General features: G+C 38.0%; 1 protein-coding gene across 1 annotated transcript in view; it reads right to left on the bottom strand.

Moving 5' to 3' along the window:
- Window positions 1-1,105: 1,105 nt before the first annotated feature.
- Window positions 1,106-13,718, bottom strand: part of LOC140942665 (L-2-hydroxyglutarate dehydrogenase, mitochondrial-like) — a 16,841-nt gene continuing 4,228 nt past the window's right edge. The window contains exons 3-11 of the mRNA XM_073391612.1: window positions 13,308-13,459; window positions 8,834-8,965; window positions 8,285-8,398; window positions 7,252-7,306; window positions 6,559-6,596; window positions 5,513-5,677; window positions 4,592-4,749; window positions 3,109-3,240; window positions 1,106-2,340 (exon numbers count right to left, since the gene is read on the bottom strand). Of these exons, the coding sequence (XP_073247713.1) occupies window positions 2,145-2,340; window positions 3,109-3,240; window positions 4,592-4,749; window positions 5,513-5,677; window positions 6,559-6,596; window positions 7,252-7,306; window positions 8,285-8,398; window positions 8,834-8,965; window positions 13,308-13,459 (1,142 nt within the window). The 3' untranslated portion in view covers window positions 1,106-2,144. The remainder of the gene's footprint in view (window positions 2,341-3,108; window positions 3,241-4,591; window positions 4,750-5,512; window positions 5,678-6,558; window positions 6,597-7,251; window positions 7,307-8,284; window positions 8,399-8,833; window positions 8,966-13,307; window positions 13,460-13,718) is intronic.

Here is a 13,718-nt window from a genome sequence, read left to right as displayed (position 1 = left end):
CAGGAACGATCGGAAAAATGTATTGGAAAACGTCATTTTAAACTGTAAAGGTAAATAGAGGCGTAATAAAATAAGGATCACTAACTTGACTTTATTTCATTGTATAAAGTGAGAGACAGATTACATCTTTACTTGTCAGTTTAGCCGATATTTCTTGTTTCCATTTTTCCCTCCTCGTGTTTTCGCCCGCGCCCGACTATCTGAATACCTGGAACAGGCTAAGTGTTACGTGACTCTGTCCCAGCGTAGTCACTCGAAGATTTGAAGTCGTACCATTCTCGGTTTGCAGCCTTGTCGAGCGGATTAAAGTTTGTTTAAGGCTGTGCTTTTTCGCTTTTTTAACAGTTCTAACTTTTGAGTCTGTGGATGAAAACCTGAAGTGTGTGAAGCTACAGAGCAGCAAATTCCTGTGTTACAACATATTACGCACTACAATGGAATTCAAAGTTTCTAGTCAAAGGATAAAATCCTACAGTGTGTCTACTCATATTCCACCAAAATACACCAAACACTGCTTTCTTGCGACAGTTCATTGCGAGTACTGAAGAAATGGATATTGGATAAATATAAATGCAATTTTTTAGGCGGCGGAGGCAAGCGCCAGGGGGCTACAGAGCGTGAGCCACGCGCGACGGGAAGAGAGCCCTTCCTCGCGGTTGAGCTTTGATAAACACGTGTTGCATCATGGTCCCTCAAGTCTCTTTATCTCTTTATGGTCAGCGATAGCAGGAAATAGTGGGTGTTCCAGGGATAAAACTACAACCCAGTCAAAAAACTTCACAAACTTCCGTTTTCAGGGGCATGCACATTGCAGCCACCTCGCCACTTTGCAGTGTTGTTGAAAAGCGCAGTTTGGGAAAGCGTATATGTTATAAATAGCACATTGCGAAGCCATTGTATTCGCCAACCAATCATTCTCACCACCCAGAACAAATGTTTGAGCACCCTACTCCCCATCGCCTTCAAAATTGTCGTCAAGTTTATATCTTGGATTTCATCAGCGTTTCTTGTTACCTAAACCAAACGGAAATTCTGGAAGTATACTCAAGGAGATTTGCTATCTTCAACAAGTATTCCTTTCTACACAACTGACATAAAATGGCCTTCATTTCTAAAAGTTTATTCATTTCTCGATGTAATCAGTTAAAAGACAAATAATATAATCTAAGGCAGTAATACTATCCCACATATTATTAGGTCAATAAGTTATGATGTCTAAATTTGAAATGGAAAGTGTATATTGTAAAAAGGAAGCATTATTTTACAATGGAAGACCTTCATCAACCAGAACATCTTTTTTATCCTACCTACTTGAATTTATGTTACTACTTGTTAAAATAGTCTAAAAGGTTCTACTGCCCAAAAGTAGTACATGGCGAACAGATCTTGGACATCTAAAGAGGGTTCTAGGTTTAACTGTAACAATCACATTACTGGGCTAATAGAGAGGTATATGTCGATCTATAAGAGTAACGTTGATGACGGATTATGTGATTAATTTTGAAAAGAACTGAGTTAGACTCGCCTTTTAACGAAAGTGTGAAGAGAAATAATAGAAATACATACCTTATTGGTACCTAATTTCGCGATTTTGGTGAGACAGTATTTCGCAGGGTTTTTATTTTCGCGATTTCAATATGCAAATGTGAAAAAAGGCATTAAATTTCGCAATTCAAGGATCTTAAAGTTTCTCAACTTCATTTTAGTTTTCCGACTTGTATAGTTCTAGGTAAACTGGAGCACGCAAAACACATGTTTCACAAATTAACTTTAAGGTAAACAGGGTATCTTTGCAAATTAACGAACGTTATTTCACAACAGAAGATACAAAATGGAACTTACTAGTAAAAGTGTATTTGTCGATATATCTCCTGTATATTATTTTTGTTTCTGTGATTTGGATTTTCTATATGGGTACTAAATTTCGCGTGTTTATTTCATTCGCGGATCTTTAATTTCGCGATTTTTTAACAATCGCGAAAAATGCGAAATTAAAGGCACGCGAAGTTAAGTTCCAATCAGGTATGTTACCCTCGCCGAGAGATTGAATTTACTTATCACACTCTCAAAATAATGTTATTGATAAAATTTCTATGAATTTATGTAATTTTATAAGGAGTTTATGATCGGTTTCCCAATGATTCTCAGAGGTGAAATCGTTCCTCCACCTTCTCCGCAACCATTTTAGCGATGGACAATGAGGAGGTAGCCCCTGGAGAAGGCGCATTTCTCACGTGCAGGACTCGGCTCCCTATGTCCCCGGTACCTCCATCAAATACGAAGTCATCAACTAAATTGCCATCACTGTCCATGGCCTGGGCACGAACTCCTGCAGGGCCCCTGATTGGTTAAAAATATCTGTATCAATGTTGTTATGGGATCTTTTAGGATGAGCATTTTTTTAACTACTCTCAGCCGTGTTATGATGATGGGGCCAACTAATAGTGTAGTATACTATCGTCACAGTAGATATTTTTGAACTACAGCTGTAGGCCTCGCTTTGAAAGTGAAGTTTGTGCAATAAGCTAAGAAAAGGCCTATCTATTACCACGGAAACTGGTGACGAGTTTCAAAAAAAAAAAAAACGGGACATGAAGTGACGAAGATGGTTTTCAGTTAGGGCTTGACCAATAGCGAGCTTAAGACCGATCGACAATGAGGACAATGACGGCAGCGAAAACGTCGCTAAAAAATGAATTTGCGTCCTTTCAAACTTTATTGCGTTATTTTGGACGCGCTTAATTTGTCAAATGAAGGCGATTTTCCTTGGATGTTGGAGTTGAATTGTTAAGAACTTTATCCAGGTTCAAAAGAGAAAGGAAAACTCGTGGTTGTAGGCTCACGTCGCTCGTATTAGGAGGTTTTACGTCGGAGTCGTAAATTTACTAGAAAAAGGGTGACGCACGTGCAATTGAATATTGACATTGTCGTTGTCGCCGTCGTGGTGGTTGCTTAAGCTCCCAAATGACTCGATACTACTGCGTTGTCTAAGAACATATTATTCTTCAGCCTTATGTTTAAGCGTGGTTTCAAAAACTTTGGTCTCATCGTCAGGTGCCTCATAGAGCAAAGGACATTTTAATCGAAACACATCAAATTGTTCCTCACCTCTCGACGTCCTCGACCTTTAGACTGGGTACATATCTTTGCAGTTGTTTTACTTGCGCAGATTTGACAATTCCACGGTAATATTCCCCAACACCAAACGTGAAATACTGAAACATCAGCTTTCTAAGGCCTCTGAAACACAAAAATCAAAAGACGATTAACCACCTGTTTGCGTTTTTTTTCGTTACAAATGGCGCTGGGATGGTAAAGGTGGTTAGTTTGGTAATTACACCTTGGTAAAAGACGAGTCAGTGACCTTTTTTCTCAGCTTTGGTAAAAAAAAAATCATCTTCTGCGACTGTAAAAGGCCTTAATAGAGAGCAGAGGTATGACGTCACGTTACCATGGTTGCAAAATTTCTGGATGACAACAATAGGGAGCTTAAGCAACGATGACGGCGACGGCAACGAGAACGGCAAAAAAGCAATAAGTTTCTATTAGTAAAACAACAACTTTGCAGGTGCATCACGCTTTTTTGTACATTTCCCAGCCGTCGTTGCACGACTGCCACATGAAACTTCCTAATTTCACGCGCCCAATTTATGGAGTAAGTGAACACAACACAAAAATGTTCTTCGTCTTTTTCTAAACTTAGACACGATCCTTTCGGATTCAACCTCAGGAAATTTCGCCAACATTTGACAAATTAAATGAAATTCGATAACATCGATGAAGTTTGAAATAGTACGAATTCACTTTTTCAGTGACGTTTTCAGTTTGTTGTCATCGAGAAATTTTGCTACCACGGCAACGTGACGTAACTACTTCTCCACTCTATTTTCCAAAACATAGAAAACCAAGCAGCTCTTGAAAAGTTTTCATTCGACACAAACGTCCCTCATCTAGAGCTCTTATGTATGTAACAAATGTCTTGAATTGTTGTGATACATACTACAATGCTCTGACTATGGTGTTTTGGGCCATTGATTTTACTGTACTATCATACCACAATTTTGTCACTTGAGGCACAGCGCCAACTCGTGTTTTGTTTGTTTTTTTTTTTTGTGACTTAGGCATAGACAACAAGTTAAGTCAAGTTAATGCTTTAAGCTCTAAGCCCATCACGCCAATTGTGTGAGGAAAAAATGTGCCCTCCTGCAAGCGGCTAGACCATCGCATTACTTGGATGACCACGTTAAATTGGCCACTTCCGAGTTCCAAAAACCCTCACTTTCAAAATGAGGCCAAGTACACAACCTTTCTTGTGGAAATGAGTTTTATTTGCATATTAAAGGCTGAGCACTTAACCTCGTCCTGATACAGAGGCTCGGGGAAACTCGGAAGTGGCCTATTGCGGTCCCGGCTTCCATAGGAAACGTGAAAATTGCGTTCCCAATTAGTACGTTCATGCTAAATACACTGACATAGTTTTTCCAACAGCCCATTAAAACATAAAAATAATAAACCACTGTTACTTTCTCTCCGTCTTCCACTGTGTGGATTTCAAAGTCAAAAACACACAAACAAGGCGTTAACTACATACCGATATCCTAAAGCGTCTATCAGGTCTTTAACATTCACATCTGTTAGTTTGTATCCTTCACGAGCGAATGCCAAAACAGCATTGGGCCCAAGCCACACGCTGCCGTCAATCCGCGGGGTAAAATGAACCCCAAGGAAAGGAAAGTTGGGATCTGGTACCTACAAAGCATGAATTAATCCATTACTCGATCAGTCAAGTAACTAATTAATGAACAAGTGCTAAGTTGAATGCCAAGGACGGGTTTAACAGGGACAGACTACCCCGTACGTTTTGCGACATCAAACTGCTAATGGCAGAGTCGTAGCTACTGCTGTGGAACGTTTTTCCGGCATTCAACAGATTCACATAGACCACATTTGCTCATTCCCTATTTTCCAATTGCCCATAATACACTCTGTTTGCCCCCCAAATTCTGCATAAACCATTGTTTTTAAATGCTCCTGGGAGTATTGCATTTTCCCAAAAGCATTTTAAGACAATAAGTTATGCAAAATTTGGGGGGCAAACAGAGTGTATTATGGGCAATTGGAAAATAGTCAATGCGCGCTTTTTGGTTGACAACTATCCGTGCACTGTATGCAGAAAACAAAAACAAATATTGACTGTGTTGAAACTTTTGCGATAAGAAAACTTGTTTCTGGCATTTTGTACCTTCGATATGTACCAGAAGTAAATAATGACCACAAAACCAATAACGTCATTAATAATTTACATATCTGAATCATATTTTTTTAATAAAAAATTATAGCTGACCTCAACATAACATGCCATTGTGATAAGGTTTATGCATAATTAGTTATCATTTTTAAATTTTAATTTCGAGATCCTATCCTCGCAATTTTGTCTAAAGATGATACTTGAGCTTAATTATTATTAAAACTGATCTAGCTTTTCTTATGCTTCCCTGCTAAGAAAACCTACCGGATAAATGTTTCCTTTGACTAGAAAGCTTTTCTCATCCTTGAGTTTCAGGTATTCTCCTCTGAATGGAACAATCCGAGGGTCTTTCGGGCAGCCCGACTTCTCTGCCAGACGATCCGAGTATAAACCTCCACACGTGACAACATAACGGCAACTAAGAGGGGACTAAAGAATAGTTCAATTATGACTAGGGCGCGTTTTTAATTTGCTGTTGTTGTAGTTGTTATTGCGTTTGTTGTCACCTGTGCAACTTTCTAAAAACTTTCCTTAAAACTTCTGAAGTGAAAGAATGGAAGCCATCAACACAGTTGAAGATAGTTCAGAGCTTTTTAGGCAACCAACTATTGGCCGATCATACAAGAGGCAAATAAAATGCATGAAAAGTCCTTAGGCAAAACTATTTCTTTGTCTTTTGGTCAAATGGCAGGGGCACCCGACGTTAATTTTCGGAAACTATCTGTTCGGAAGACGATTTGAGATCTACAATTTTCGACACATTTGTTGTAAAATTTCTTGCTTGCCTGCCTCTCCTAGGATTTTCGAACATCTAAAAAATGGTGTAATTGCCCATTTTTAACAGATTTTTTCCCTAAAAAGGTCACCTAGAATTTTCGGAAGCCTTTTTTCTGGCTGAAATTTTCCGAAAAGGTAAGTTTTGATCCCTATAATTTTCGAATCACTAGAATTTCAGCTAGGAAATCCGAACAGATGAAAAATTTTGGGGGGATAAAAATATGCCGATATCTACTGTTTATATACTAAAATACGTTTAACAATGCTATGTTTAAGTGGTTTTGAACAATAATCTTGTTGGGTGCCCCTGAAATGGGATAAATTTCAACGAAAGTACATATAATCACGATTCCATGGCAGATAATTAAGCCGATACAGGAGAATAACACACGTTTCGCGGGGCCAAGCACCCTGACTGAACACACTAAAGTTGCGTATAAGAGAGTTATTAAAATATAAGTGAGGGAGATCCACTACGCAAACACTATTAGGCTGGCAAGTACAAACAAGATCCCAAATAACATGGAGCTTACCACATTTTTGCCGTGAACCGTCACTGGGTGAGAGTGACCTAAGGAGAATGTAAAACACCGATTAAGAAACAGTGCCGGCAAAAGTGATTTTGAAAAGGCTTCCTTTGGAGGGGAGAAGAAGGGGGAGAAAAGGGAGTGGGGGAAAGGGAGAGGAAGAAGTTTCGACGTGTCACTACTTGATTGGCATAATTGTGATCTTTAGATCCAAAGCTTATGCCAATAGAACATATTTCCTTTGATACCTACATCATGGTTGTTTCTCACTTAATGCATGTCAAAGGTCACCCATTGTGGCTCAGCCAATCAGGAATTTGTGGACATCAGCAGACAAAGAAATGAACAAAAGTGAGTTCCTATAGCGGGCAACCTTTTCCTTCTCTCCCCATTCCTCTGTCCCTTTTCCCTCCCATGCCAGGTAGGATATCAAGTCTCCAAAGTTACAACTATGTAATTTTCTTTGTTGTAATTTTTATTATTGTGATAGCTTCCCATTTACAAACTTTTATTTGCATTTTTACTGTTGTAATTTAATTGTAATTTCAGAGTTTTCTATGTATATTTTTAATTGTAATTGTTAACTGTTTCATAATGAGGGCTGCAGGTTTGTCAGTTTACTGTTTAGCGTTACCCTCTTTAAATAAACAGCTGACAATCATTATAAAGTGATTTAACAAAACAAAGTTGGTATTTTACCTGCTTCTTTAGCTTGTGAACGGTTACTCTCTGGACTACAACTGAAGTCTGAGACCTGAAAAAGCCATATCATCATTGAAAGAAAAACTTACTTGAGTTTTGGCCTAACACAAGTTCAGGCTGATAAGTTTCAATGAAAAAATATATACAGCTCCCAGCGTGCTCCAGTTGAAGGTAATAAAATTGGAATAGACAGGAAAGAATGATTCTGAAATTTTGCGAGGGGAGGGAAGCTCCAACCAAAACATTCGTCTGAAGGGGGTGATGTTAATTTTGATATGGTTAGAGGTCAATCCCGTCCTTCCCCACTCCTAGTCAAGAACATGACCCTGAAGTAGGTACATCAGATGGAAACAAGAGTAGCCACAAGAAATATTCAACATCAGGGTAGAGGAGAATACAGATAACTCCCAAATGATGCAATATTCACAATGTATGAAACATAAGAGCATCATGGTACAAAGAATGCAAAAGTATAATGTTATTTTGATACATAAACACATGTATTAAACAAATACTGACATATGCTTAAAAGACATTCCCAAGTGGCAATTCAAAAAAATGCCTGAAACAGTATGGTTTGAATATGGAGAAAGTATGGAGTATATTGCTGGAACACACACCTCTTGTGGTCGAGTATTTTTTCCACTGAAACTCTTAAGAATTTTCAAGATATTCCAATAATTATAAAATCTAGGCAATCTTAGTCTTCTGTGTAAATCACCTCAAAATGGGCTTTCAATCCCATACTTTTTGCATGAATAAGACCTTGTGACTGGGAGCTGCAAGCTAAGGGGCTATTGATTTACAAAATTTACTGTCAATTGGCTCTTGTGTGACTTGTAAAAGTGAAGAAGAGCTCCCCTAAAATTCTGTTAGCCGATAGTCTACCAACAGTCTATTGACACTGTTAGTGGTACATAGGTTAAGTCTTAATTAATACACCTTAAATAATATTCACGTTCACTCATCTTGATCTTACTACGATAAATTAAGCTATAAACAGTTTATTGCTGCTTGACATTAACCTGACCTCAAATCCAGTGTAGATATTCCCACCAGCCTTCTTAAAGTCAGCCCCATAATTTCTGGCCACTTCAGCCCAGTCAAGAATCCCAGTATTAGGAGAAAATATGGCAGCCAAACCCTAAAAACAAAACAAGAAAAGTAGTGAAACTTTTCATGAGAAATTTCACCATCTCAAGATGACTAACTCTCTCATGACTCATGGACATTTGAATGAGGTATACTTTTAATTACAAACACTGAATTACCGTCTGCCCATGCCTGCAAACAAACCATCAAGTTACAAATTAGATGTTAGTTTACCAGCAACAGAAAGACTCACGTCAAGTGTGTGTACCAAAGTCTCTCTAACTTGGCATTCTATGCCTGCCACAGTTGAGCAGTACTAAAAACTGTATTGAGCCATGAATCATGTCCTCAAACTTCCAAGCACCCCTCAAATGATGACAAGAAACTCTGTCAACTGTTAAATATCCCACCAGCTTAAGCAAAATTTCCATTACGATATACTGTAACATTTTTGTATTTTCCTGTGCATGGCTCAAAGTAAACTCACCTCACAATAGGGTTCAACATCTTTTATTTCCTTGGAGTTTAGGACTTTAAGGTCTTTAACTCCATTCTCCAGACCTCGCTGGTACAACTTATTAAGTTCTGGTAGGTCCTTATTTTCAACAGCTACTATAATCTGAAAGAGAAAGAGTGGATAAATAACACCAGTTAGTTCTTATTTACACGTAAATTTTACATGTGAATTTTCTTTTGCTTATTTAAGTATTCATGTTTTTAACAATTCCTCATTATTTTTATTGTGAAGTGCTACTGAACTTTACGGAATTAACGCTATATAATAAGTGTTACTTTATATTACTAGTAGTAGTAGTAGTAGTAGTAGTAGTAGTAGTAGTAGTAGTAGTAGTAGTAGTAGTAGTAGTAGTAGTAGTAGTAGTAGTAGTAGTAGTAGTAGTAGTAGTAGTAGTAGTAGTAGTAGTAGTAGTAGTAGTAGTAGTAGTAGTAGTAGTAGTAGTAGTAGTAGTAGTAGTAGTAGTAGTAGTAGTAGTAGTAGTAGTAGTAGTAGTAGTAGTAGTAGTAGTAGTAGTAGTAGTAGTAGTAGTAGTAGTAGTAGTAGTAGTAGTAGTAGTAGTAGTAGTAGTAGTAGTAGTAGTAGTAGTAGTAGTAGTAGTAGTAGTAGTAGTAGTAGTAGTAGTAGTAGTAGTAGTAGTAGTAGTAGTAGTAGTAGTAGTAGTAGTAGTAGTAGTAGTAGTAGTAGTAGTAGTAGTAGTAGTAGTAGTAGTAGTAGTAGTAGTAGTAGTAGTAGTAGTAGTAGTAGTAGTAGTAGTAGTAGTAGTAGTAGTAGTAGTAGTAGTAGTAGTAGTAGTAGTAGTAGTAGTAGTAGTAGTAGTAGTAGTAGTAGTAGTAGTAGTAGTAGTAGTAGTAGTAGTAGTAGTAGTAGTAGTAGTAGTAGTAGTAGTAGTAGTAGTAGTAGTAGTAGTAGTAGTAGTAGTAGTAGTAGTAGTAGTAGTAGTAGTAGTAGTAGTAGTAGTAGTAGTAGTAGTAGTAGTAGTAGTAGTAGTAGTAGTAGTAGTAGTAGTAGTAGTAGTAGTAGTAGTAGTAGTAGTAGTAGTAGTAGTAGTAGTAGTAGTAGTAGTAGTAGTAGTAGTAGTAGTAGTAGTAGTAGTAGTAGTAGTAGTAGTAGTAGTAGTAGTAGTAGTAGTAGTAGTAGTAGTAGTAGTAGTAGTAGTAGTAGTAGTAGTAGTAGTAGTAGTAGTAGTAGTAGTAGTAGTAGTAGTAGTAGTAGTAGTAGTAGTAGTAGTAGTAGTAGTAGTAGTAGTAGTAGTAGTAGTAGTAGTAGTAGTAGTAGTAGTAGTAGTAGTAGTAGTAGTAGTAGTAGTAGTAGTAGTAGTAGTAGTAGTAGTAGTAGTAGTAGTAGTAGTAGTAGTAGTAGTAGTAGTAGTAGTAGTAGTAGTAGTAGTAGTAGTAGTAGTAGTAGTAGTAGTAGTAGTAGTAGTAGTAGTAGTAGTAGTAGTAGTAGTAGTAGTAGTAGTAGTAGTAGTAGTAGTAGTAGTAGTAGTAGTAGTAGTAGTAGTAGTAGTAGTAGTAGTAGTAGTAGTAGTAGTAGTAGTAGTAGTAGTAGTAGTAGTAGTAGTAGTAGTAGTAGTAGTAGTAGTAGTAGTAGTAGTAGTAGTAGTAGTAGTAGTAGTAGTAGTAGTAGTAGTAGTAGTAGTAGTAGTAGTAGTAGTAGTAGTAGTAGTAGTAGTAGTAGTAGTAGTAGTAGTAGTAGTAGTAGTAGTAGTAGTAGTAGTAGTAGTAGTAGTAGTAGTAGTAGTAGTAGTAGTAGTAGTAGTAGTAGTAGTAGTAGTAGTAGTAGTAGTAGTAGTAGTAGTAGTAGTAGTAGTAGTAGTAGTAGTAGTAGTAGTAGTAGTAGTAGTAGTAGTAGTAGTAGTAGTAGTAGTAGTAGTAGTAGTAGTAGTAGTAGTAGTAGTAGTAGTAGTAGTAGTAGTAGTAGTAGTAGTAGTAGTAGTAGTAGTAGTAGTAGTAGTAGTAGTAGTAGTAGTAGTAGTAGTAGTAGTAGTAGTAGTAGTAGTAGTAGTAGTAGTAGTAGTAGTAGTAGTAGTAGTAGTAGTAGTAGTAGTAGTAGTAGTAGTAGTAGTAGTAGTAGTAGTAGTAGTAGTAGTAGTAGTAGTAGTAGTAGTAGTAGTAGTAGTAGTAGTAGTAGTAGTAGTAGTAGTAGTAGTAGTAGTAGTAGTAGTAGTAGTAGTAGTAGTAGTAGTAGTAGTAGTAGTAGTAGTAGTAGTAGTAGTAGTAGTAGTAGTAGTAGTAGTAGTAGTAGTAGTAGTAGTAGTAGTAGTAGTAGTAGTAGTAGTAGTAGTAGTAGTAGTAGTAGTAGTAGTAGTAGTAGTATTTATCAACACGTGACCAGTGAGAATTAATTAACTGATAACACTAGTCATTCCCAAACCACTAATAAAAACAATGAAGCCTTCTTCCTATCATTCTTCCATGCAAAAAGAAATGTTCAAAGTAGATAACAGACCCACCCTTTCATACAACATACACTTCAATTACCACTAAAAAAAAAGACACCATTGGCCTAACAATTTGGAAAACAGGACCACACCTTCAGTATTTTTAATGTGATGGATGGAAGTGGATTGTTGTAACCAAAGGCAGCCCAAGCCCACTACAGGAACGTGGACGTGACTCTTGTTTGCAAGCGGTGTTGTGTTACAAACCATTATTTACAAAGGCTTGTATGGCCAGAATGTGAACGGTAAAAGAGAGAAAAAATGTTGTTTTTAAATAAAATCGACTTACCTTATTGCCTTGTTGTATTCTTTGTTGTTTGCCTGCGTCTCAGGCCGTTTTGGAGTGTTTTCGGCGAGTTAGCACTATTTTGGTGTTCCACTGCTAAGAGAAAGACAAGGCAGAACAGTGATTTTCTAAAATAAGCCAGGCGAGGGTAGCCAGCGGCCTGCAGTCAACAAACAAACCCGTTGTCAAAACAAACCTGTTTGTCGACTGCAGGCCGCTGGCTACCCTCGCCGAGCTTATTTTAGTTACCCGAAATACTATGCGAACGGTGAACGAGTCCACGGCAGTTTGGAAGAGCCTAGTTCAAAATTCAGAAGCCGATCAAGCAAGAGATAGAAGCATCGCTAGTGAACGATCTGTGGGAGAAATTGCGAATCGAGTGAATGGACATGAAACTGCAACATCACTGCTTTGAATTTCTGGAGGAATTGAGGCCGGGGGTAATTTTCCAGCGGAATTATTTGCCTCGAGCAACCGACACTCCAGAAATCACTGTTCTGCCTTGTCTTTCTCTTAGCAGTGGAACACCAAAATGGCGCTAACTCGCCAAAAACGCTTCAAAACAGCTTGAGACGCAGGCAGACAACAAAGAATACAACAAGGCAATAAGGTAAGTCGATTTTATTTAAAAACATAACATTTTTTCTCTCTTTTAAGAAAAACCGTTTACATCCCATACAAGCCTAAAATAACCGTTTGTAACACAACACCGCTTACAAGCAAGAGTCACATCCGCATTCCTGTAGTGAGCTTGGGCCACCTGTGTTGTAATCCATTCACCCAATAGCCTCCCTATCCCATATCCCCTTTCGATACCTGCCAACCAGGCTATTCACCCTTGAAAACTCTGCTTAAAAATGCCATTTGGAACTAGTTCAGCCATTTCCTACTTTTCACTATCGAGTGGCCAATAGGACTTAAAACTGCCCAAAATGTTATTCACAAGTTGAGCAATAGGTGAAAATGTTCCAGACACCAAATTGTACATTTCAAAGTTTAGGCCGGTGAAGAGGGCAAATATTCAAAGACAGTTTTTAAACAAAGACATTTCACTATCCCCTCCACTTTAGCGTTCATTTTCGTTTCTCCTTTCCTCTTTTTCTTCCTTTTAGGTGGGATGTTCTCAGGGAAACACAAAGTTCCTAAACTTTCTTTGAAGAAAGTACAGATGGGTTGTGAAACAAAATTTTCACTGAAATTTTCTGGTCATCAAAAGATTTTCAAGAGGTTCCAATAAAGCATATCATGCTAAGAAATGCCATTAAAGACTGTAAAGGAACCCCGCCGTTTCACTGGCTGGTTTTTGACTGACATCATGTTGCAATCCAATCTCTTGTCTTGCCCAGTCATTTGAGGAAACTTTGTCATTATGGCCGCTACTCTGCCGGAAAACTTAGAGGGTCCACCTTTGCCCTTGGGTTTAGCACAATGGGTTCATTAAGGCATATGGCGTCATGCACAGGCAGTTATAATGTTAATAATACCCCCCCCCTCCCCCCCCCCCAAAAAAAGATGGTGGATTTGCAAAAAATACAGGGTGTTCATTAGGCACCAGATACAGGAGAATTCTCCATTTACTATGCAGAATTTTTACTCTGACGCGGAGCCTCTTTCAAACTACACGTATTCTCTTATTTGTAACAGCTTTACACCTTTTTTCCTACTAGTGGAATTCTTCATGAAAACCCTGAATATGTGAAAAAACAGATTTGTTATACTTTTCCACATTTCTTGTAAGGAATCTTCTTCTCATCACAATACTTGTATGCCAGGTCCAATCCTTCCACGCACAGCTTGGCCTTCAAGGAGCCTGGGGTGTAGTAAATACCAGAATGGACAACACCACTGTTTTTACCAGACTGATGAATAGCTAAAAAAATCCAAGAAATAATGAAATATGAGTGCTAGCTCTTCCCCAAAGAAAATCTAGGGGTTATATTGTTGGATAGACTGGGGTTTATTTATCAAATGGTAGAGTTATGCTGTCAAAGTGGGGAAGGGGGTAGGGGGGTGGGCCATGATTAGACAACAGCTACTATTAACAGTCCCTTGAATTGATCTGATTAGGGGGTAGTGATTGATGATGATGATAATAATGATGACAATGATTATGATTATGATTATTATAA

Source organism: Porites lutea, chromosome 7, assembly GCF_958299795.1.
Source record: "Porites lutea chromosome 7, jaPorLute2.1, whole genome shotgun sequence".
Taxonomy (NCBI): Eukaryota; Metazoa; Cnidaria; class Anthozoa; order Scleractinia; family Poritidae; genus Porites; species Porites lutea.
Note: the sequence above shows the minus strand (reverse complement) of the source record. Positions and strands in the feature narration are given on the sequence as shown.